Source organism: Crinia signifera, chromosome 5 (genome assembly GCF_055691185.1).
Source record: "Crinia signifera chromosome 5, ASM5569118v1, whole genome shotgun sequence".
Classification (NCBI taxonomy): domain Eukaryota; kingdom Metazoa; phylum Chordata; class Amphibia; order Anura; family Myobatrachidae; genus Crinia; species Crinia signifera.
In genome coordinates, this window is record NC_139221.1 from 296,714,654 (window position 1) to 296,741,430 (window position 26,777).

The 26,777-nt window shown below is 44.2% G+C and overlaps 2 protein-coding genes across 2 annotated transcripts in view; both read right to left on the reverse strand.

Moving 5' to 3' along the window:
* LOC146081226 (macrophage mannose receptor 1-like) overlaps positions 1-1,770 on the reverse strand; it is a 282,981-nt gene extending 281,211 nt beyond the window's left edge. The window contains exon 1 of the mRNA XM_083189331.1: positions 1,661-1,770. The gene's annotated coding sequence lies outside the window, so the exon portion shown is untranslated. The remainder of the gene's footprint in view (positions 1-1,660) is intronic.
* LOC146005818 (macrophage mannose receptor 1-like) lies at positions 1,650-26,484 on the reverse strand. The gene is made up of 6 exons (XM_083145242.1): positions 26,445-26,484; positions 25,380-25,772; positions 23,241-23,414; positions 7,251-7,412; positions 6,289-6,402; positions 1,650-1,804 (listed from the first exon to the last, which is right to left on the reverse strand). The coding sequence occupies exons 1-6, from the start codon at positions 26,482-26,484 to the stop codon at positions 1,650-1,652; spliced, it is 1,038 nt and encodes a 345-aa protein (XP_083001368.1).
* Between the last annotated feature and the right edge of the window lie 293 nt (positions 26,485-26,777).

Here is a 26,777-nt window from a genome sequence, read left to right on the forward strand (position 1 = left end):
GTGCGCATGCTTGGCGAGTTGTGTGCGCGCGCACACGCGCACAGCTTAGAGGGAACACTGGTTCCAGGGATATTGAGGTTAAACCGTTTTTTTCTTTTTTTCATTTCTTGTAATGTAATGTCATGACTGTTTATGTTCTTTGAGGGCAGATTTCTCTGGAACCAAATAGCCCAGTTTCATGGGACCAAAATCATTCGAAGCCAACTCAAAAGTTCTTCAATATGATACTGGTCTCATGTAAATGGGTCAGTTGGTTCCAAAGATATAGCTGGTTGGTTAAAGGGGGTAGGGAGAGGGGAGTGGTTGTCTCTCCCCCTCACACCAGAAAATGCAGGGACTAGGCTAATGTAGGGATCAGCCTGGGAATGTCACTGCATGATCCTGGGACCATATTCAAGGGTAAATCCCTGCATTTTCTGTTGTGAAAGGGGTATTATTTCAAACAGCCGTGACCTGCAGTGCTCTGAATACAGCAGGGCAGCCCCCTGCTCTCTGCCCAGCTGTCAATGACTGTCACCCCTGCAGCTTCCGCTCCAATTCTTCTCCCCGCTTTCACCTCAGCCCGCCCCCCTTTAATCATGTGGTGCCGGCGCCCGGCGTGCACCCCCGACGTCACTCACAACAACAGCGCGCATAATATTTCAAATGTCCACTCGGCTAGAGGGGACACCAGGAGGGGAGTAGGAGCGTGCTCTGCGCTGCGCTGCGCTCTCCTCCTCTCCCCATAGAAGCAGCTGCACTGCTCTCCATCTCTCCCTGCAGCAGTAGTGAAGGCTCATATAAGAATTTACAGTAAGTGGCACTTTTGGGGGCATTGCTTAAGGGACGCTACAAGTGGCGGTATGTGGGGGCATTACGCATAATGTGTGGCTTAATGTGTAATGGGCATTACGGTGTGCAGCATCATGTGTAAGGGGCATTATGTGTGCAGCATCATGTGTAAGGGGCATTATGTGTGCAGCATCATGTGTAAGGGACATTATGTGTGCGGCATCATGTGTAATGGGTACTATGGTGCATGGCATCATGTGTAATGGGGGTACTTGTTTCCTAGAACGGCGCCCATCGCGGGCATCGCATGTACATCCCATGCCATTATAAAAATCGCATGCGATGCGACCGACGCGATTACCGATTTTACATAGGGAACAATGTTAAATGGCCCAATTGACCCGATTTCACATAGGGAACAATGTTAAATGGCCCACAGACCCCAAATAGCCACCCTGAAGTGTAAAATGGCCCCCCCAATTGTTAACACCACCCCACGATCAACGTCAACCCGAACCCGATAATTTGCATCATTTGTAACACCCCCTCCCTGAAGAGCCACAAATCAAGGCATTTTACAGGAATGGGGGCGGGGCTTAATTGTGGTAAGTCCCGCCCTCCAAAAAAAGCAGCTGAGAGTCTCCTCTCTGGACTTCTCCAGGAAAGGAGACTCTCAATGTAGGCAAGTATTATTTTCAAGGTAAAACTGTAACAAATATTACCCATGATGCACACAATATCCACACAGAACAACACAACATGTAAATGATTAAACAAACTATGTGAAGTGCTGCATACTGTGTTGGCGTGATATACTGTAAATAAAGCTTAGTGATAATATTATGCAATGATTCTCCATTCAGTTAGATATAAGTCATTCATCTTCTACCTGATGGAGGGATGTAAGACGAGGAGCTGTTGCTTTTTTTACAAATGTATCCCAACTTTTGACCACACTCCCTGCTTTCCCACTTGGCGTTTTTCCCAGGGTTTAGCACCACACAGTTTTTCCCAGGTTCAGTTGACGGATTTCCTACAGAAAATGACAAATTGACTTTATTTAGGAAGAAAAAGTGAACAATAGATTATTAAAACTCTGTCTGTACGACATAATCCTCATTTCTAAGTGTGTTTTATTGATGCAGATATTTCCCAATACAGCACTTTTAAATATATATACAGTAGTACTTTTAGGGGTAGATTAACTCTAGCTTCCAAAGCAGACAAAAGACAGAATAAAGGCAGAGACCAACTTATCCTATACAGAAACAAAGGTGTTAGATTTTAGGAATGCTGATTTTGTAGGGATGGGAAAATGTGTAAGCGATGCTTTGGCAGTGGAGGAACTCGGAAGGAGAGCAGCGGAGGTGGGAACATTTACAAAGTGCAATACTAAACTGGCTGAGGGTTGCATAGGCATAAAGCCATATAAGAGACCTATATTTTGGGATAAGTTGTTAGAAGTAGGGTTAGGCTAGTTTAGCTTTAGAAGGTTTGGCTTGTTTTAGGCATGTGGTTTGTTATTTTCCTATGAGGAATGTAGTGGGTGTATCCAGTATTGGGGGTATATTAGGATAGTTCAGGTGGTAGCAGTTCCCAACCTGACCCTCTCCAGGAGGGACACGAAGCCCTGTTTCTGGACTTCCCTCTTAATTTATGATTGCCATCACCTGTGTTGAAACACCTTTCTTTTCCATCAACCTGTTTAAAACAGGTGATGGCAATAAACTTATAAATTAAGAGGGAATTCCTGGAACCGCGCATTCTATCCCTACTGTAATGGGTCATGTTGGGAGGTATGCTAGGTCTCATTATTCCTGTCCCAGGACAAGATACATTTTGTTGTCACTTTGTTGCATTATGTAACTCTTACAGGGACCTGATGAAAAGACCAGTGTTTGGTCTTGAAACGTCGTCGCACTTATCTGTATTCATGATCTAATACAAATTTCACCGTGAGTTAAAGACCGTTGAGTGCCGCCTTTATTCTACAAAGAACCTGATAAAGGGACTGAGTAGATACCGAAGTATATATATATATATATATATATATATATATATATATATATATATATATATATATAAATACAAAATGAAATTTAGAGATACATCTTTTATCACTGGACACCATTTTTAATGCTTATACAGTTCTAGCGGTTTAAGTATGTGCAGAGGTTAAAATCCTTATCCAATGTTTCTATTTCAGGTGGCTTAACCCATTGAGTGGTGGGTTTTCCTGGGGCAGGACAAACCTACCAAGGAAGGTTTGTCCTGCCTCAGAAATACTCCCCACTCAAGGTCTGGTCGCTGACTTCTGGCTTATGCTGTTCGTGGCCGATCGGGGGCTAAAAGTATCGAGCATTTGTGTGTTTGGGCACCCGAACGCACAAGTGCTCTCAAGCGGCCCAGAACTTCTGTGCGTGGCAAAAGGGGATGCTCAACGGCCGTGAGTGCTCGGTGGAGGGGAGTTTTCAGCATTGAGTGACTGGCAGCGGCAACCCTGGCATACCATTGTTGGTGGGCAGGTGAGTGCCGGGAAGGGCGTGAAGGGGATGTTGCTGACAGAGGGTGGTGCACAGATAGAGGCACCACTGCCGCGCACCTACATATCGTGGCATGCCCAGAAATATTCCAGGACAGTCCGCTGCAGCAGCAGCTCAGCCCAGAAAATCTGAGGGCAAACCATTGAAGCAGTTAAAGGCAGGTATTCAATGTAACAAAGCAATGAGGAAGGCCAGTCAGATGCTTAGTTGCATAGGGACAGGAAGAAGTAATAATACCACTGTATAGGTCCTTGGTACAGCCTCATCTAGAATGCTGTGTCCAGTTCTGGAGGCCATATCTCCAGGAGGATATAAAAACATTAGAGAAGGTACAAAGAAGGGCAACCAAAATGGTACATTGCCTACATCATAAAACTTACCCAGAAAGACTAAGAAAAGCTCAGTACAGATCACGCGCATCTATCCTACCTATAGCAGTTGGATCAATAAGAGGCTCACTGCAGTGTGTGGCATATGGCATTTCTGGTGAGTGTCTTATATTCATCCACCAGATGCTGGTTTTGAAAATAACCATTGCGCATATGTGAGGTCTCCAATGAAAAACAGTACAGTAATATAATGCAAGAACTACAGTACTGTATGTTAAATGCAGTAATACTGTATGCCTTTCAGATCAGCACTGGGTTACAGGATTGCTGAACACATGACGCACAGTAACTAGAAATGTAAACCTGAAGTACAGTCCAGTTTGCCTTCCACATGGACTCATATTTTTTTAATTCCACTGTTTTATTATTATTTTTGTACATTAAAATGTGTATATATTTATGCTTTGATTCCACTTTAATTTTGTCTGCTGAGCTTAGGGTGGGATCTCTCATGGACCTGAAAGTCTGGGGGAAGGAGGCTCCAGATGGAGCGCCTCTCAGCCAGCACTGGGGCTCGCCAGTTGCTGTTGCTGGTGAGATGGGGCTCCAACTGACTGGGAAGCAAACCCTGGGCGTCTCCGCTTCAGTGAGACGGGCAGGGTTACAGGGTGGGTGCAAGCGTCGGCGACCGGTGGCAGTGGCAGTTGGGGGCTGGCAGTTCTCGATCCGTCTACCAGACCCCCGCTAGAAGAAGACGGCTCCATCTGTAGTTATAGAGATGGAGGAGCAGAGTCCACACACACACATGCACTGTGTGAAACTGACCAAGTGCAATTTTCGCACTACAAATTGGGGGTTATTCTGGTTTTCCCAAGCCTTGCGAGTCCACCAAACTCCGCCTTGCGAATGATTGGCTGGGCCCAACCATTTGCAAGGGTGACTCACTCGCAGGGGTGCGAATGGATGTTACACAGTAACATCCATTCGCAGGGCAGGGGGAACCTCCCACATCTCTTGATGGTCGCCGCGTGGAAGGTGCACGCATATAAAAGAGACTTTCAAGTCATGTACAGTACATATAGTATGCATGCACGCTGGAAAGGAAATGGTTGGGCAGCTGACATCCGGTGATGTCAGCTGCCCGCACCCGTGGCATGCCCTCATTAGCATGCCCAGTGTTCTCATGGGAACGTTCATGAAACGCTGTTTGTTCCCATATGCTAATGGAGCCACCCACTGCCCCATGCCCCTCTCTGACCCCCGCCCGCTGACACGTGTACGTGCACCCGTCGAACAGTTTGTTTGCCTTGTGTGCACACACCCTGCGTATGCACATGCGCAGAAATGCGCATGCACACAGTGCCACCATCGGTCCCTGTGCGAACGCATTCTGGTTGCGAACCAACCAGAATAAGGTCCATTATGTGCACAAGTAAAGTGGATGCAATGTACAGTATATACACATTTTAATGGACAAAAAGACCCCAGTGGGGAAAAAAAAGAGTCACTCAAAAGGGGGATCTGAACCCTAGGCAGAGCGCACAGCATCCTGTGGCCTTATCCACTAGGTCATTAGGGCCACTGTACCTCAGGCCTGTCATCTCATTCACACCTGATGCAGGCAGATGGAATTAATTCGTTAGTAAGCGGTCGTTAAATGGCGATGGCGCTTCACATATCCATCCATGGCACTGTACTGTAGTTTTCATTAGTGGAGAAAGTGCCACCAAGTTGTGAAGCAGTGTAGTTACATGCTTTCGCCATAGTACTCTTTTAATTCGCCATCAAAATGGGAGATTTTTTTATGGCGGGACATGGAGGCCAGAATGGCAGTCCTACAGGACAGATTAACATGGCTACATCTGTATCTATAGTTTGGAGCAGAGAAGGGAAAGGGTTTTTAACAAGGTCCAGGGGTTAAACATTCTTCAAATGAAGAGAAGTATTAGAACATGAGGACATGCACTGACACTGGAAGGAGATAGGTTCAGGGGAAATGTTAGGAAAAATTACTTCACAGAAAGGGTAGTGGACAAGTGGAATAGCCTCCCATCAGAGGTGGTAGAGGCTAAGACAGTAGAACAATTTAAACATGCTTTGGATAGACAAAGAATTAAGGATCAAATATGGTTTAAGACAACAATTTTGTTAAAAAAGGGTCAGAATCTGGTTCAAATGGTTCATATCTGCTGTCACATTCTATATTTCTATGACAAATATTGGTAGTGCTTCCCGCCACAACCAGTAACAATGCAAAAGAGAAACTATATCTAGAATTTGATTGGTTACAATGGTCAACAGCAAACTGTAGTAGCTCTATCCCTAAGACTGAGAGAGAACTGATACACGTTTGGGGCCATTTTATGTTTTACCTTTTAATAATTATGTAATATTATTTATTTTTAATTAGATTAAATCATTTTTTTATTCATCTGAGAAATAACATTATGTTATTATGGGGGCGTGTCACTGAAACAGCCATTGTCTCATCAGTTCGAGCGAAGGCAATTTGATATGCTCCCCCCTATTTGTGCTCCTAGAGTTGACCTATTTACTAACAGGAAGACTAAACAACTAATAAATGTTTTTTTTTTTTTTTTTTTTACATTAAGAAAAACATTTTAAAAAGAAACAGAAATATTCACCTGGAGCCCAGTTCAGATATCGATATGGACTTCTATCATCCCATTGCCAGCCAAATTTGAAGTTCAGACTATTGAGTCCAACCCATAAGGCTGCTGTGAGATCATTGGTTATTCCTATAAAAAAAAGCAAATATTATAGGATGGATCATATGCAGCGTGAGCCCAGAGAGCTTATCTTTGTCAGTCATTAGGTCTCCCTCTCAGCACAGGCTGCTCACTCGGGGGCTGTCAGTGCGAAGTGAGCAGTGGCAGAGAGAGGATAACGCTGGAGCAGGAGAGTATGTGTGAATGAAATTGAAGTCTAAAAGGGGTGTTTAATGAAATGTTCATGCTCGTGGTGTTTGTCTCCTTATTTGCACATTCTTTTTACAGATGAACTACAAGACCCAGCAGGCACATTAATGCCCTGGGATGCTGGGGACAGCCTGAGGCTTCAGTCCTGGATGGGTCCAAAATACAGGGGACCCCTACATTTTTGGCCCCCATATTTTTTAAACCAGGGGCCTGATGCTGGTTTCTTAAATTTTGAGGATCTCTATGATTTCCCCCGGATTTGGGGAACCAGGTCCACATCAATAAGTCCAGTGGGGGGGGGGCACATCATTTCAAATTTTTACAAAAAATTTACACATTTTTTTACAAAATGCCACACACTTCCATGTCAAAAAAAAATCATACATGATCATTACTAAAAATAACACTAAATTGTACACGAAATCTGACTTTGACTAAAAAAACGCAATTATATTTGTGATTTTCACCCGAAAATCAATATGGTGTGATTTTATGCCTCTGCTTTATAATGCATTGATAAATTCCTGTTTCATAAATACATTGATAAACATGCATACTGTCTTTATAATTACCCCCTCTGCTATACGTGGGTGATAGACGCACATGATGGTAAATATATGTGAAGATGAGATGTGACCCCACCAAATCTGCTTCCACCCAAGTCTCACCTGAGATGTAACTCTGCTCATGTAGCTCAGTTATACTTAGTAACTCGGCATCTTGTTGCTGGCAGCTTCTCCGCGCCTGGTACCAAGTGATGGCCGAATCCGCCATAATCTGATAATTGTCACCAGTAACAGAATCTGTTGTCCACCAGTTATTAGCGATAGCTGAGAGAAAAAATTGGTTTCACTTTTACTTTGATGGATGCAAGAACAAGGAACACAAACATCCATATATAAGCATGGACATGGGAAAAGCATAGGTTCATACATCATACTGCCCTGGTTTTGGTTGGACAGTCTCATTTATCATGCACTGTCCTGCTGTCCCACCCATGTATGCGCACAGCATTTGATCATAGGAGAGAGTGACTGGGGCACAGGTGTATCTGCAATGGGTTCAAAATGGGTACAAATGCATGTAATCTTATAAATATTCTTGCTATCAGCCGCCTGCCTACAGATGGAGCCACTCTCATTAGAGCATCTCCTGGCGCTCTGATCGCCATCTGCCATATCCCGACACCGTGCACTGCCGCTGCCCCATCCCCTTCAGTCCCCATCTGCCGACCACGCCCCACCTGCCTCCGCCAGCACTATAGATATATTATGCTGGCAGGCTGGCTGAGGCTGACTCCATCTGTATATCCATGCTTCTGCAAGTCCATTCTGTTACCGCTGCCCTGGTCCAACACTTAGCCACTGCTCTGCTTGGTGATGGCCGGGACCTTTAGTGGTGCAGCCATGACCACCTGCCGACTGGTGACAGTCTGCTTTACTATATCGCTGGCTATATCACCATGAACCTGCGGCTTCCTCAACATCATTTATGTGAGTGAACTGCAGTTGTTTCTATCTATCCCACAGCCGGGCTCAAATCAGAGGAGCCAAGCCTTACATGTACAGTATAATGCATTTCATGTACTTGTTATCCTTCCATCCTTTGTTTAAGAATCTTGGACAATACCTTCACAGGATAACGTCAACCAGTGCTCATTATCCCCTACACCAGGGCTGGGCAATTGTGGCCCTCCAGATGTTGATGAACTACACATACCAGCATGCCTCAGTTTCAGCATGGCCACATAGCAAAACTAATGCAAAGCATCCTGGGATGTGTAGTTCATCAACATCTGGAGGGCCGCAATTGCCCAGCCCTGCCCTACACAGTGTATCCTTTGTATACAAGGGCACTTTTTATGTATTAACCTAGTAAGCGGATCCAATGTTATTCTCATCTATACTAATGGCCAATGTGTAGAGCATCATTTTATGACATCATCCCAGTGTCGGATTCTCGTGAGATCCGAACTCTATATAAATCCCCCGCAACCGCCACCATCTCCACTCCGACATTGGAGAGGGTTGAGAGAAGTTGTCTCTCTGTGTCTCTCTGGGAAGCTGCAACCTGGTCTGAGTGGTGGTCTCCTGTGGGGTCATTTGCAGTCCAGTCCTGTGGTACTGTTCTGTCTGCTGCTGGTGTCATGTGCTGGTGTCATGTGCTGCTGTATAAGTCCAATGCAGTGGTGCTGTGCTGTCTAGTGCTGCCATTAAGCCCAGTGGTACTGCTGTTAAATACAGTGGTACAGTTGTTAAATCCAGTGGTACTAATGTTAAGTCCAGTGGTACTGCGGTTGAGTCCAGTGGTATAGCCATTAAGTCCAATACTTTTGGGGGGGGTTTCAACACAATTGCGCTGCTAGGTGCATATAAAAAATATATATGAACTCCAAGTCAAATGTGGGTATGACCAGAAAGGAATGACACTGGACACGCTTGTAAGGATTATTATTTTATAAATGTAAAAAAATATTTAACCACATATACATATACAATGACACTAAAATATATAAAAAACATGTATAATTAAATCTTGAATAATAAAGGGGTGTCTCCAAGGTGGGGTAAAGTCCCAATAATTGGGTTTAGCTCAGTTCCAAAAGGTAGATAGAACGCAATATCATGCAGTCATGAATCAAGGATGCCAGTTTAGCATGTAGGCAAACATGCACTAGGTGGTAAGGCAGTTCTTATTATTAGTAATTAAGAATTTTTCTCACCCAGGTGATTGTTGGTAGCGGGGAGCCAAATAGGTGTTCGTTTAGCTCAACCCAAATATCCCTCCAGGAGGCAGGGACAGGCAGCCGGAGAAAGCTGTAAGTGTAGCAGCAATGATGATAGCGCTCAATAGCGCTCCGTGGCGTTAGCAGCCTCCGTCCCCTTGTATGGTGATCTGGGGGACTTGGCACGATAACGGCTTGTGTGGCTGGTGCTCGTCGGAGCTATTTAGGGCGGCAGCTGAGATAGAAGTCTGCCGGTAGCCGCGTGGAACGCCGGCTTTGGATTAGCGGCAAACACTGGAAATCAGCTGTGCGGCTGGAGACTGAGTTAGGAGGTGGAACCTTGAAGACACGTCAGGAAAAGTCTGTATTGCGACCAAGCTTCACGCGAAACACGTGTTAGGACGCACGTGGTCACGCCCACCGCCCCCACCAGTGCCGGCTGACAACTCCATACTGAGACGGAGTTACCTTCCAGCCGTCCCGCTGTCATCCCGCATACGGCGCATTAGCGCGCACCACACGGCCAGCACTCACGGCAGCCTCTCATGCCCCTGCCTTGGACTCGCACCTAACTAAAAGAGCAGTGTCCTCTCCACCGGCCGTAGCCGGCGCAGGTAACGGGGTTAACCCCCCCATACCCAGGTCTCACCAGCAACAATCATTCATTTTGTCTCCTTAATTTCCACCTTAAATTTGAATTGTGAAACGTGGGACTTTCTGAAGTGAGACTGCACGAGTCTGTGTGGTTCCCACTAGCACTATCTGCATACTTATCCGCTTGCTCATTGTATGTGGCTATATGTTATTAAGCATAATATTAACCCCTGAGTTGCTAGTGTGTCATTTACCCATTACATTTGTGCTTGTAATTAACCCTGCATACTTGGTGACAGCTTACATTCTCTCCAGGTTACATTGCTAATACCTATTTTTCACAATATTCCACATTGTGGTTCTCTGTGATTTATACTAATCTATCACTCATGCATACCATTCAGACGTTTGATACCTAACAATACCTGTTTAACCAGTATCTGATTACATCCATATGGTCTGTTGGGAGACCTCACACTTACTACCAAGTTGTGTGTATATCTACTGCAGTACAGAATTCTAAGGACTGAATCTTTCATTACTCTCAGCCCTAATTATCCCAATCAATAACTGAATTCCCCGGTGTGCTTCTGGTGTCCTTTGTAACATATACATTGACACTAGGGACCAATCTCCCTCCTATCCAGGGACCGTGGGTACATTTATCATTTTTTTCCTTCATAATTTCCTTATATGCATAAAATCAATTGTCTCTAAGTACTAAGGGCAACTATTCCTCTATCCCTCCCCTTTCATCTTAGAGGAGCTATCGCACGATCCTCTGACTCTCATCCAATCATCCGATGCTAGCATGATATTTGACAGCAGAGATGAGGGTTCTGTTTGTTAGCACCTCCTATCACTAAAACTATCCATTTTTCGTGGCTCTCTCATCCATCCAGCCAGCACAAGCACTCCTGCAATGCTATTTGAGTAACAGGTCTGCCTTGCTCTGAACGGTTTGGACAGCAGAAGCTTACCTTGGCTCACCCTCCAAATTGACATCGGAAGTAACCAGCAAGGGCTATACAGCCATACTTCACTGGACCGTCTGTAATCCATCCGAACACAGAAGCTAAGCAGTGAGAGGCTGGATAAGTACCTATATGGGGGACCTATAGGGAATATCCAGTGCTGTATCCATCCACTGGGGCAGTACGCCTGTTAATACTGTTGAGGTGCAGCCACAACAAACTTGAAACCCCCCCCCTTCCCCTTTTCCTCTCATGCCCCAACTGTCCATACCCATCTTTGCCGACACTGGGGTGGATAAGGTAGTGGTGGTGCGCAGTGACCTGTGCCTTGTCCGATTGCCGATACCGTATATTATATACAAAAATTGGTACTAGGCAATATTTTACCGAAACATTTTCGCTCTTGTTGAATTATTATTTTTTGATATTGCCATATTAAGTGGCGGGAGTCCATCACGTACGGTGCTCTCCAATAATCACAATATGGTGTGTAGATATAGTTATATGAACCTATTTTATTAATCAAGCTTTCAATTAAAAGTTATGTTTTATTGTTACATCATCTGTACATCCATCTAATTGTATATTATATCAAGTGTGCCCCAAAAACCTTGTTGGTTCTTCTTTAGTCTTCTTCTATAGACTACCTCCATTCTCAGTTTATATTCTGAACTTTTTCTTGGGAGCACCACCAACCAGTAAAACAGCCTGTCAGGGTTTTTCCCGCACGGCTTTTCTCTTATGTTGGTTTACCTCAATTAACAATGCAGAAATTATACCCAGTAATTCTCCCCTAAGCCTGTGCCAGCCCAACCCCTATCTCAACCCCCCTAATTCACAACCTTTGTCTTTTTATTAAGTCCAATACTGCCATTAAGTCCAGTGGTACAGCCATATAAATCCAGTGACAGTCCAGTGTACAGTGTAAAAAAAAATAAAAGGGTTATTTTAATCAGTCTATTTTTTTATTCTTTGCCAAGTGTGTGTGTAGTACCCTCCTCCTGTGCTAAATAACCGCAAAATAAAAGGGTTATTTTAATTTGTCTAATTTTTTTCAGTCTTTGCCGTGTGTGTGTGTGGTACCCTCCTCATGTGCCGCATAGAAATAATCCCAACATAAAGGGTTATTTCAATCCATGTAAACCACGTGTGTGTGGTTTAGAGGTACACTTCCTGTGCCGCATATTATAATCACTTCAGAAAGATAATGGAAAAATTTTTTGGAGGATAAAATAGTGAAAGCAAAAGAACCACTTCCTCCTAGTGCTGAAGCTGCTGCCGCTAGTCCTGACACAGAACATGAAATGCCATCAACGTCATCTGCCAAGGCCAATGCCCAATGTCATTGTAGAGGGTATGTAAAATCCAAAATGCAAAAGATCAGTAACATGAAGAAAAAAATAAATGTAAATCATTTGAGGAGAAATGTAAGCTTACCAATATGCCATTTATGATTTATGACATGGAGTGGCAAGGAACAGCTAAGGCCCTGGGCTATGTTCACGACTAGTGGTTCAGCTTCACAGAATGATCACAAATCTCCAAGTAGAGTCCAATAGTGTTGGTGGTTGCAATGCCTGACCTTCCCATCACTGTATGGGAAGAGGTCGCTCCTTCCACCATTTGCAGCACGCCCTCTGCATATGCTGGAAGGATCACCCACAGTTTAGTTCCAGATTTTGAGATTGAAAGTGTCAGTGTTGTACACCAGGAGGAGGCTATTGATGTAGCTGGCGCTGAGGAGGAAGTTGATGAGGAGGATGATACTGATGGTGATGTGGTTTGCATAGATGAGGCACCGGGTGAGATAGTTGTTGCCTGTGGGATACAAAAGGCCATCGCCATGCCTAGGCAGCAAACCAAAAAATCCACCTCTTTGGTCTGGAATTATTTTTATCCAGATCCAGATCAAAAATTGTCTCGCCATATGTAATTTATGTAATGCTGCAATAAGCATGGGTAAGGCCGTTGGCCACCTAGGGACATCCTCGCTTATGCATCATACAGTAAGTCACTTTTTAGTTCAGAAACTGTGGCTAGGACCGTAAGCAGTCCAGGGACACCTAAATCCTGTGATCCTGTTGTATCCAAGCGCCTGAAAACCACACCAGCAAATCACTCCTCGGCAATATCCTCCTCAATCCAGATCGGAGGTAGTCCTGCAGGCCATATCAATCCCATGACTGATTCATCTTCTATTCAGAATTCCTCTGGAGGATCCTGCAATGCTACGCCTACTGCTACCACTGCTGCTGTTGCTTCTGGGAGTCGTTCTTCAACCCAGAGAAGAAGTCAGAACACTGCTACATCTTTCACTAAGCAATTGACCGTCCAACAGTCATTTGGGATGAAGGAAAGCAGTCATCCTATGGCAAAGTGGATAACTGCGGCCTTGACAGCTATGTTGTGTTAGACATGCATCCGGTGACCTCCATCAATGCAGTGGGATTTAGATAACTGTACCCGGTACCAAATCCCATGTAGATTCCACTTCACTAGACAGGCGATACCCAGCATATACAGAGATGTCCAAAAAGTGTCCTCAGTGCGCTGAAAAATGCAGTTGTACCCACTGTCCACTTAACCATGGACATGTGGACAAGTGGTTCAGGGCAAACTAAGGACTATATGACTGTAACAGCCCATATCCGAAATGCCAGCTTCTTCCAAGGCAGGTTACGCTGTGTATCACCGGTTTCAGCAAGAGGCACAACGCCGACAACTGTTTAAAGAAACTGAGGGAAATCATCTCATAGTGGCTTACCCAAATTAGACTCTCCTGGGGATTTGTGGTATCGGGCAATGCCAGTAACATTGTGCGGGCCTTACATATGGGCAATTTCCAACATGTGCCATGCTTTGCCCACACAATAGCTTTGGAGGTGCAGCATTTCCTTAAATGTGACAGGAGCATGTAGGAGATGCTTGCGGTGGCCCGAAAACTTGTGGGACACTTTTGCCATTCTGCCACTGCCTGCTGAAAGCTGAAACAACATCAGAAACTCCTCAACCTGCCCTGCCATCACCTCAAACAAGAGGTTGTGACATGCTGGAACTCCACCCTCTATATGCTGCAGAGTGTGGAGGAGCAGCAAAAGGCCATTCAAGCCTACATGGCCACCTACAACATAGGCAAAGGAGTGGGGATGCACCTAACTCAAGTGCAGTGTAGATGGATTTTTGTGTTTTGCAAGGTTCTTCAGCCATCTGAAATTGCCACATTAGAAGTCAGTTCCGACACTTTGCTTGAGTCAGGTAATTCCCCTGATCTGGCTGTTGCAGAAGCAGCTGGAGAAAGTGAAGGAGAAGTTAAAGCGTTGCAATTTCGCAAAGCATGTAGCTCTTGTGGATGAAGCCTTTTCTACGCTTTGCCAGGATACAAAGGTGGTCAGTCTACTAAAGTCAGAGGAATACATTCTGGCCACCGTGCTCGATCCTCAGTTTAAAGCATATGTTGTGTCTCTGTTTCCGGCAGTGACAAATCTACAGCGATGCAAAGACCTGCTGGGTAGTAAATTGTCATCTGAAGCAAACCTTGACATGGTACCAGCTCCTCCTTAATTTTTTCCCACTTGGCTGCGAGGAAACAGCTCAAATTTCCTATCCGACCCGCTGGCGGTGATGCAGGGAAGGCAGGAGCAGGTTTGAACAGCTTGTCCAGACCTGTCAACGATTGCTGACATGTCTACTTTCACTGCATACAATACTGTCACCATTTAAAATATGGTGGAGGGTTATTTTGGTTACAGAATCCAAGTAGACAATAACTGGCAGGAAAAAAGGCAGTTTGGAGACCCTTGTACAATTTGGCTCTATTTTTCCTGAGTTTTTCCCCCTCTGTTGTGTACTCTGAAAGAGTTTTAGTGCAGCCGGGAACCTGGTCAGAAAGCGGCGTAGGAGGTTGTTTCCGAAAAACATGGAGAAGATTACGTTAATAAAAATTAATGGTACTTGTTTCCTAGAACGGCACCCACGATATTGATCTTAGGCATCGCAGAGAAAAAAATTGTGTCGGTCGCATCGCATGCGGCCAAAAAATCGCATGCGATGCGACCGACGAGATTACTGCAATTTTACATAGGGAACAATGTTAAATGGCCCAATTGACCCGATTTCACATAGGAAACAATGTTAAATGGCCCACAGACCCCAAATACCCACCCTGAAGTGTGAAATGTCCCCCCCAATTGTTAACGCCACCTCACCATCGGTGAGGTACGCGTCGGCGTGGAGTTGAGAATAGAAAGTGTGGCGAGCGCAGCTATTTGGGGTCTGTGGGCCATTTAACATTGTTCCCTATGTAAAATCGGGTCAATTGGGCCATTTAACATTGTTCCCTATGTAAAATCGGTAATCACGTCGGTCGCATCGCATGCAATTTTTTTGCTGCATGCGATGCAACCAACACGATTTACATTTTACCATGCATTTCTATGTAAAATCGCCCGCGATGGGCGCCGTTCTAGGAAACAAGTACCAAATGAATTATCAATTCTTCAACAAAGACCAGCAATTGCCTCCAGAGACCTGTGATTGTGGAGTCCAGTGGGGAAAAAGTGATAATCTGTGAGGATGAGGAAGTACACATTGAAGGGGTGAGGAATCAGAGGATGAGGACGACATCTTGCCTCTGTAGAGCCGGTTTGTACAGGGAGAGATGAATTGCTTGTTTTTTTTGTGGGGGCCCAAACAAACCAATCATTTCAGCTACTGTGGTGTGGCAGACCCTGTAGCTGAAATAATTGGTTTATTAAAGACATTTCCTTTTTAACATAAGGGTGGGTGGGAGTTCCCAAGGACAATTCCATCTTGCACCTCTTTTTTGGCATTATGTGCTCTTTGGGGCATAATTTTTCAAACCGCCATCCGGCCTGCCGCTGCAGTGCCACTCCCAGATGTGCCATGTATTTTTGCCGCCCACTTGTATCGCTTAGCATAGTCATCCTGCTACCTAGGTTCAACCGTTTGGCCTAAAAACAACATTTTGAGGAGTGAGGTACAGTATTCATGATAGACTGGAAATTAATGTTATTGAGGTTAATAATAGCGTAGGAGCAAAAACAAAAACCCTCAAATTCATTATTTTTTTTTTTTAATACAGATCTCAACCATGAAACATGAAACACTGAAGGGTGGTGTTTGGAACAGATCTAGATCCAAAACACTGCTGGAGACACAGATCCAAACAGAGCCGAACCTAGGCATAGGTATACTACGAAAATGCTTAGGGAGGCAGCCTATGCCTATGGGCCACAGCTTTTTTTTTTTTAAATTGAGTGATTTTTATTAAATTTCTGATACACAGATTAACATAGCAAACAACAAAATTTATCGACTGAAATTTTGAGGAGATGAAGTAAAAAAATAATAATAAATAATTAGATAAATAAACAATTAAAAAATTAAAAATAAATAAATAATAAACAAATAATTCATTAAATTATATTAAAAAAAAAAAAAAAACACATCAATACAATGCAATACAATATTAATAAATATTATATATATATATATATAATTTACAGTATCAGTATCTTTTCATTTGAACATATGTCTTTTCCAGATTAACATGAGTTAAAAATTGATCTACTATTAATTAAGTTATATCTTAAGTGATGAATATTTTGATGAAAGCCATCGGGACCAAATACGATAATATTTAAATTCAGCCTTACGATTAATATATAAATATTTCTCATGTAACACTGTTACATTCACCAACGAAATCCAGGCCTTAAAATCAGGCCCTGATGAATCCATCCAGAGTCTAGCTATGCAAACCTTAGCCAATGTACACAAATTAATTATATATTGTCTAGAATGTTTATCCAGGACATCATTATCAGATACCCCAAGGCAGCAAAATCTTGGTGTTAAGTTATTTAAGGGAATTCCTGTTACAGATATGGCTTGAAGCACTTTAGTCCAAAATAGTTTAACCACCGGACAATCCCATAATAGATGCCAAAATGTTCCTATGTTACTTTTACATTTGGGACATATATCAGAAGTTCTTCCACCAAATTGTACTAATCTAACCGGAGTCAGGTAGGTTCTGTGTAAAATAAACAGTTGAATTTGTTGAAATCTAATTGAAGCAGTGGAATTACGAGGACATACAAGTGCCTCATTCCATTCAACCTCAGACAGCCTACCCACCTCTAATTCCCATTTCTGCTGCAGGTTTGGTAAATCATTAGTATGATGATATGTTTGAAGAAAATTATATAAACATGAGAGTGCACGTTTATAGCCCAGTTTTAACAGAAATGCTTTTAGAGGAGAGGGTCGAATATGAGGAGGGCCTTGAGGAAACTGCAAAGACAATGCGTGACGAAGTTGCAAATATCTGAAGAAGTACATAGATGTAAAATTAGACTCATCTTTAAGTTGATTAAAAGATTTTAAGACTCCATCCTGATATAGCTGACCCACAGATATTACTTCGCTAACACCCCGCACCACTTTAGGGTCAAGGGAGGAAAGCTTTGTATAATTTAGAAAATTCCATAAAGGAGTGTCTGGGTCAACATCCTGAAACTTCATTAAAACATGTACCTCTCTCCATATTTTTTGAGCCTGAATAACAAGTGGTATCTTTTTATGTGAAAAGATGTCACCAAACAATGTCTGGACGGGTGAAAGTCCATGTTTCATTTCATAAACCAGTAAGCTTGGTAGGGAATCTGAGGGACATTCCTGAAGCCATAGTCTCAAATGAGATAACTGAGCCGCATAATAATATAGTCTAAAGTTTGGAAGTGCTAGACCACCTGATGCTTTGGATCTGGTTAGTACATCTAATTTTATGCGAGGCCTCTTATTCCTCCAAATCAAGGAAGAGACCATACTGTTAAGTTTCTTAAAAATAGCATTTGGGAGATATATTGGGGCCTGTTGAAATATATATAGAAATTTTGGTTGCACTATCATTTTTATTAAATTAGTTCTTCCAGTTAATGTCAGAGGAAGTTTAGACCACAACCTGATCTTATCTTTTAAATAGGCGAAGAGGGGCATTACATTCAGTGAGATAAATTCCTGCATATTATTAGACACCCACACACCCAAATATTTAAACGAGGTAACCCACTGTAATGGAAGTGGAATATGGGGTATGATAGGGGGCTGACCCTTAAGAGGAAGGATGGAAGACTTGGCCCAATTTATAGTAAGACCAGAGTATTTCCCAAATGTTTCTATTACTTGAAGTACCACCGGCATGGAAACCGTATAATCTTTAAGGAAAAGCATCAAGTCATCCGCATACAATGCAACTGTATCAACCCGACTATTCAGTTGAAGGCCTGAAATTCCTGGATGTGCCCGGAGAAGGCATGCCAGTGGCTCTATTGCCAAAGCAAAAAGAGCAGGAGACAATGGGCAACCCTGCCGAGTGCCACGCGAAAGTGAAAATGGGGTAGAAATGTATCCGTTTACTGATATACGGGCAGTAGGTTTATAATAAAGTAGCTGAACCCATTTCAAAAAAATGGGTCCCATTCCCATACATCTCATAACCTCCCATAGGAACGGCCACTCCACTGAATCAAAGGCTTTTGCCGCATCCAGTGACACAATGACAGAGGTGGACTCATCCCCATGAGAGGCCTGTAGATGCGAGTATAGACGTCTAACATTAACCGAAGTCGATTGCCCCGGCATGAAGCCAGTCTGGTCTGGATGCACCACCCTAGTTATAACCCTATTTAGTCGTATAGATAATATTTTTGCCAGAATCTTTGCATCAGTGCTAATCAGAGAGATTGGGCGATATGATTCAGGAAATTTAGTGTCTTTTCCTGGCTTGGGTATTACATTTATGACCGCCTCAGACATGGAGTCTGAGAATCCACCTTCTTCTCTCAGTCTATTAAAAAGGTCTAGAAACTTTGGGACGAACATTTTAGCATGTTTCTTATATACCTCCACTGGAATGCCATCAGAGCCAGGAGCTTTACCATCAGGGAAGGAATTAATTGCACATTCTATTTCTTCTAATGTAAATGGGGCATCTAAAAGGGATTGATCATCTTGAGACAAGCAAGGAAGGGCAGCATTTTGTACATAGGTCTTTAGATCATTCTCAGTGCATGAAAACTTAGAGGTATAAATAGATTGATAAAAGGAAAGAAAGGTATCTGCAATGTCAGGAACAGTAGAGACAGTTATGCCATTACTCGTTACAAGTTCAGTAACCGTCATGCATGGTCGGTCTAAATGAACCAGATGCGCTAAATAACTTCCTGTTCTGTCTGCATACGTGTAATGTGAGTGAGACTGAAACAGAAGCCGTCGGTTTACTCTGTCAGTGAGATGAGCCGTCCAATCTTCCTGTGATGCTAACCACTTAATACGAGTTTCCTCCAAGCCATCCCCTAGATACTCTGACTCCAAAGAACGACATGCAGACTCCAATTTCGCCTCCCTCTCCCTATAGAATAATTTAAGATCTGCAACTCTTTTAATTAGGGTCCCTCTCATGAAGGCCTTAAAGGTGTCCCAGACAACAGCCGTAGAGGCTGATCCAATATTATCCGTAAAGTAATCAGACCACAGCGCTTCAAGCTCACATCCTGCTCCCATCTGTAACAGCCAAGATGGATGTAGTTTCCAGTAGGTTTTCCCTCTAGGGCTATTAACATCTATATTTATCATAAGGGGTGAATGATCAGAAATTCCCCTTGTTTTGTACTCAATTTTAGTTATCAAAGGTAAAAGGCAATGAGAAACCAATGCCAGATCAATTCTAGAAAAGGATCTATAACTAGACGAAAAACACGAATACTGCTGTTCCCCAGGGTGCCTCATTCTCCAAGCATCACTCCAACCCAGACTACTAACGAATTTAGCAAATTTGTCACTTCCCATTTTTTTAGCCGTCCCAGATGTCTCCCTCCATTTATCTAATATAGGATCCATTAAATTATTAAAGTCCCCCAAACATATCACAGGAGTTTTTGGAGACACGGCAATAAATTCTGCCGCCATTTTTAAAATTTCATATGAGAATGGCGGGGGAATATAAACAGCTAATATATATAATGGAGTAGAATGAATTTTACAGTCTAAAAAAACAAATCTACCATATGGATCAATCTTGACGGCATTACAAATAAAGGGCACTGATTTTTTAATTAGCACTGAAATCCCACGAGAGGAGGAAGTATGTGATGCGTGATAGGCCCATCCCACCCATGGACGTTTTAAGGTTAATATCTTACTCCCATATAGGTGTGTTTCAGTGAGACATACAATTTCAGGACCATATTGTTTTACCATGTTTAACACAAGCGATCTTTTAACCTTATCATTAATACCCCTAACATTCCAGGTTAACAACTGTACCATTTATAAAATATAGGTATATAATAATCATAATAATTGTAATAATACAGAATAATAATATAACACAATAGGTAAAGAGACATGTGTTGTGCTTTGAATCTCCTGAAACAGGAGGAAGGTAAAGGCAAAAAAAAAAAAAAAAAATTGTAATAATAATAATAATAATAAAATAAAAAAAAATAAAAATTTATGACCTAATGATGAATTAAATACTAAAATTACAATTTCCATACCATCCCCCCACCCTGTATACCCTACCCAACTCAGGCATACTTGGATCCCCAATAAACCAACTCCTAACATTACCCCAAAAAAATTATTAAACTACAGGGACAATAACTTTAAGAACCACCAATGCATTGGGGCTCTCCTGATATACTACTACAGCGTAGCGGAATTGTTTATCACTAAATTTTATAACTGTTGTTTAACCAGCCCAGTTATACATATAATATCTATTAGATTAACTCTTTCAATTATATTAGATATGTTGTACAATTAGGACCCTTTTTTAATTATAAAACATTTAATATTAAAGTCAATCAGGTGCCAATTGTCGGTGACCAGGGGCAATACGATCAAGCCATGCTGCCGCTTCCTTTGGGGTAATGAAAAAGTGAGATTCCCCATCCTTCACCACTCTCAATTTGGCAGGGAAGAGCATTGCATAAGATATATTTAGTTCACGAAGCCTGCGCTTTACAGGAAGAAACTTAGCTCTGTCCTTTTGGACATCCATCGCGAAGTCTGGGAATACAGAGCCACAGCTTTACCTCCACCCGGACTCAGTTCTGTTCACAATTTCACCTGCTGCTCTGGCACTGCAGCCACAGCTATAACTTCTGCCCGGCCAGCCACCAGCCTATAATCGGGCACCCCCCACGTGACACGACTCACTGCTCACGCCGACACTGACATATTGTTCCACCTCCGCCAGCCACCACTGCACGTGCTGGAAGGAGTAGGGAACACTAGTGTGTCATGTTCCCTGCCCATCCTGCTTCAGCGGCGCATGCACCATCACATGACCAGCACTGGACTGGTGGCGCAGACAGTTTGTAACCTGGAGCCGCCAGCCAGCATGACACTGAAGCAGCTATTAAAAATGTAAAAAGGGGGTGCAGCATGGACATTGAAACTGACAGGACAGGCCCCAGCCGGGGCCCAGCACCAGCAGGCCTAGCCAGCCCAGACTAGGCCATCGTCGCCTCACCCGGCACTTGCCTGCGGAATTGCAGAGGAGCCCCACCCCCGCACGCACAGAACACAGCAAGACTACCACAGACAGTAAGTAAAACAAGTGAGAGTGGTAGAGGCACATTTTGTCTATTTGGTACTTGTTTAGTTTCATGGCGGCAGTTACGTAGTTAATATAGTGCTTTATTGAGAATACCAATACAGCACTATGCTGCCTACGTAAACTACGTAACTGCTTCTGGAGCCCTGAAACTACACAATGGTTAATATCCCCACTATCCACGTCATACTCCCAGTATCCACGTCGGCGTGGAGCTGATTTTATAAAGTGTGGCGAGCCCGAAGCATGGCGCTCGCCACGCTTCAGGCTTGGTGGCTCGCTGCACTCGCCACACTCTATAAAATCACCAACACGCCGAAGTTGATACTGGGGGTATAACATGGGGATATGACGTGGATAGTGGGGGCAATGTGTGTGTTTTTGTGTTGTGTGTTATACTTACCCTCCTCCGCGTCCATCAAGTCCACCGATGGGCAGCGTTCAGTCCCCCTCCTGCGGCAGTCACTCCCCGGCGCCAGCGTTCAGTCCCCCTCCTCCGGCACTGGCAGCGGACAATGTACGCAATTAGCGTAGTGCCGCTGGGGTAGTAGGGAAACCTTGTGATGCTCCCCCAGCGCTAATACACTGAATTACGTACATTGCTGGCACTGGGGAGTGACTGCCGGAGGAGTCGTGACTGAAAACTGCCGCCGGGGAGTGACCGTCGCCCACCACCCTGCTCCCTTTGCCACCCACCACCCTGCTCCCCCTGCTCCCAGTGTAGTTTCACGGTGGCGGCTACACTGACAACGTAGCTTAGGCTACGTTGAAAACATAGCGTAGAGCTGCCGCCATGAAACTAGAAGAAGTACCGCCTATTTTAACTATATTGCTTTTAATATATGTCACCCACATTGGGCGGTATTCAATGCCCTGGCGCGTGGCTGACGAGGGGAGTTTGGATGTGCAAAAATGGCTTTTTTTATCGTTGAAAAGCCATCCTCATTTTCCTGTCCCCTCGCCGACCACTCGCCCTATTCTGCGTTCCGGGGAAATCCTTGCTATCAGAGGTGCTGCGAATATTCCCCAGAATGGCGAGGCTCGCCGAAAATGCAGCAAACCCACTGCATATAGCGGGGAGCCTCGCCGTTTTCATGGCCGCACTTGCCGTTTCTGTCTGCTAGGGGGCACCAACAAAAAACTTGCCTAGGGCATCAAGTTGGATAAGACCAGCTCTGGATCCAAAACACATTTCATGGAACAATAAGGCTCTTATTCAGATCTGATCGCAGTACAAATTTGTTTGAAAAATGGGCAAAACCATGTGCACTGCAGGGGGGGCAGATCTAACATGTATAGAGAGAGTTAGATTTGTGTGAGTTATTTTATTTCTGTGCAAGGTAAATACTGGCTGCATTATTTTTACACTGCAATTAAGATTTCAGTTTCCCATGTTCCCATTTCCGTGGATGTTCCTGCTGCCCACCTGTGGTCAGCAGTGTCCCGTGGTGGGGGGGCAGTTGGCAGTCCCCACTGCCACCCGCTTGTCAGTGGGGAATAGACGCTGTGCGCAAACACACAGCGTCTATTCCCCGCAGTCAGACAGGCAGCAGTGTCAAAATGGGGGCGTGGCTTCACGCGTGTGATGTGATTTGAAGGCCGCACCCCCTCAATTTTGCAAAGGTCCTGCTGGACCACCAATGAAAGTTGGGAGGTATGGCCACAGGTATGGCCCTGAAGTTCCCCTATCTTGGAATGAATAGATAAAGCTTACACTCACCCTTAGAAGGACAGAATCCATATAACTGGTCTTTGTCATAGTCTGCAGTAGTAGAGCACCAATGCCTTCCTTCAAACCTCCCGTCAAGCGTGCAGTCCACATACCACTTGGAATTGTACTTGAAGGGGAACACGCAGGGCTGACCATTAGCATTTCCCTTTAGGGTATATAACTCTGCAGAATAAAATATTACAACATGGATTTGAGGAGCTGGGAAGTTTCATTCATTCAAATCATAGAACTGAAACACAAAGTACTGTAATTAGTATATAAAGTCTGATCATGTTCCTATTAATATCAATTTAAATATTATGAACTACTGTAGTCCATCAAAATGACAGATTCTGCAATGCAATTTCACTTTGAGCCGTGACAGTTTTTAGCCCACAACCCACCCTCAGTCCCTATCTGCTCCTAGCTTCAATCTGTCTTCACACATACTTTTACATACTTGCTGACATTCTGGCTGCCTTCTACAGGAGAGGGCAGCCAGCTCAGTGAGGCAGGGGCAGGGCCATTGCCAGGAGCAAAAAGGGGTGGTGCGGGGGCAGAGCCATGGGAGGGCGGACTTGGTTGGGGGCATGGCGAGAGTGATCACTTAATTCTAGCCACGCTCCCCCCCCCCCCGTGCAATTTCAGGCAGGGCTAAAATGATGCAAATTGTATTTGCACATTGCAACTGTCGAAGGGCGGTTCGTGGGAGATGGGGGTTATGCCCCCCTTTCCAGGAGGCTGGGAGGGGGACCTGATTTCCAGGACCCTCCCGGCCATTCTGGGAGCATAGGCAACCCTAATCTTTTAGCAAGAAAGGAGTAATTTGTTGTCCCCTGAGCTTTGAGCATTGCACTGCAGCAGGCAGCCAGGGACAGACTGAATAAGATGCTGGCTGCTCTGGCTGCTAGTGTGAGTTTCCAGTGAGTGTGGCCGTGCTGAACCTTTGAGCACTCCATCTCCTTCTTGTAACAGGCAGGTCCGGCGCCATCACAAGGCAGCTTTAGGCACCTGCCTATGGGCACTGGCCACTGGAGGGAGCTGTTACATCTATTATACTGTTACTCATACCGCTTTCAGACCACACTGAGGACACGGGTTATTGCCATGTTTGCGGGGCTTAAACACGGGTCAAGGTTCGATATGAAAGCGCCACAGTCAGAAAACCGGTGTTGATCAACACGGCTTTTCCACCCTGGTCTATACAAGGGTTGAAAACGACTCTAACACGTGTTTCTGTGCAGTCAGAAAGGCCCTGACCCGTATCATCCGACACTACCATTTATGAAATGCCACTATTGGAGGATTCCTGTGAGGTCAACAGTCTGACCCCGGAAAAAACAAGCAGCATGCTGGAGCTGCGTACCACGGGACAGAGGCACCATCCCAGCCTGCGCTCCACACTTTTACAGCCTGCTGTGTACAATGTAGTCCTGATCTCCTGACCAGGGTAGTGGAACAATAAAGAAGAGTGGGCTACACAGATGGACATAGTATGATGCTGTATATTGGCTACAGTGCTATATGGGATCACAGATTAATCATAACTTTCCAGTTGGCATATGAAATAATGGGGTAGATGTATGACCAGGTGTTATGGGGTAAAGTTGCATGAGCCCTGATACCGCTTCTCCCCAATGTAGTACTGTGTTGTAAATGACACGGGTGCTATGTGTCCCTGTACCAAAGTATGAATGCTCAGTGGCACCAGGCGTTGTGACAGCTGCAGATGTTTTTGCCCCATTCACAACCACTTTACTTGGCTGCTGCAGCTGCTGTCTTTGCATGCCCTCTGGAGCTGGCCAGGTGGTCAGGAGATCAGTTGGAGGGAGAGGTTCTCACTCCCCCATTCTGGTAGCTAAAATATTAATCATCTCGCCGCTACTACTTCCTGCTCTGCCACAGTAAAGAGATGAAGCAGGAGGAGCTATAGCTGCACGATGCTTGGCGATATAATACCCCCCCCAATAAGTATTACCAAAAATTTGCTAAAAATAGGTTTGAAAATGTCTACTGATCTATCACCATGCTTTGCATTTTCTTACCCTTCAACCTTTCAGGTTATATACACATTCCTGATACTACACCTAGTCTACATTCAACAAAATAGAGTGACTGTATACCAAACATAAGATATATGCTCCTTACCTTCATAGGCCTTATCACATAGATCATCTGTTGTTCCAAAGATTTTCCATCGGCTCGACAATCCCGAACCTTTATAGAGAATAACCTTTTCATTTTTAGCATTGTTCAAGTGAAGATCTTCTCCCTGGATTCCAAACCATGTATCATTCTTACATTCCCATTTCTGGAGGTCACTGGCGCCATCACATCGGTATAAGGCCACCAATGCCATGTCTTTTTTCGATACTGCAGCCAGACATTGGGAAGATCCTGCATTTATAAGCTGTTGTTTGGAAATCCATCGGAATTTTTGGGCATCGCTGTTCTCATTACATGTAGCAAGTGAGATGAGGGAATTCTGGCCTTCTATACACTTCTTTTGCTCTTCATTGTAGATTAAAAAGGTGTCCGAGTCTGAAATAAGGACAATTTTTTAATGAATAAACAGTTTGCTATTGGCAGTGTGGGTAAAGAACTTGAATTGGATCCATTACACAAAGAAGCTCATGTAATCACGTAATACAATGTGCCCAAATGATCTCCAACCTACAGTAAGCATTGAGATGTTACATTGCATACATTACATTACATGACATAACCATTGAGATGTAGCTCTTGCTGATTGGGTGCTGTCAAAATATTCTAATAGTAAAACGGAGCAATAGTTGATTTAATAAAACTCCAGTTAATTATCTTTGCTGCAAAGGCCTCTGGGAAGACCAGACACCACTGTTAGATGATTTTTAATAAAATTTATATTTGATAGGTCAGTGAAATATACACACAGAGGATGTTAGTACGTTACACACTGGACAATACTGTATATTGTCCATTCAATGGAACAATTGCATTCACAGACATATTGCATCACCTGTACTGCACAGCCCCGGGCAGCCGGCAGCGGGCGGTCTGGCTGCTTGTGACTGCGAATCTGCGATGTCTGCATTATGCCAGACTGACAACTGTGTGTGGGAAAGGCTGGAGGAGATCTCTGAATGTGACGTCTGCCTATTGGGGGGAGTGCTGGAGGGAGGTCTCAGCCCCTCGTAGACTTATAGACTGAACAACCTCAGATCTGAGACTCACCTCCAGCACTGCCACCCCCCAGAAGGCAGACATCGGACATGTCACATATTCAGGTTCCCCCCTCATAGGCAGACATATCAGACATATTCAGATTCTGAATGTCTGACAAGTCTGCCTATGTGGAGCGGGGTTGTGCTGGAGGGGGGTCAGTTCAGTCTATCAGGGGCTATGCTGATTATGGGGATCTGTGCTGTCTATCTATGCAGGGGCTGTGCGGACTATGGGGGGCTGTGCTGTCTAACTATGGTGGGACTATGATGACTATGTGGGGCTATGCTGTCTATGGGGGGCTGTGCTGTCTATCTAAGGGGAGGCTGTGTTATCTATCTAAGG

Coding starts and splice junctions, on each gene's coding strand:
- LOC146005818 (XM_083145242.1), bottom strand. CDS start 26,484: ATGTCCGATGTCTGCCTTCTGGGGGGTGGCAGTGCTGGAG. Junction 23,415..25,379: donor ATGTGATAAGGCCTATGAAG/GTAAGGAGCATA, acceptor TTTATTCTGCAG/AGTTATATACCCTAAAGGGA. Junction 6,403..7,250: donor TGAGCAGAGTTACATCTCAG/GTGAGACTTGGG, acceptor TTTTTTTTATAG/GAATAACCAATGATCTCACA.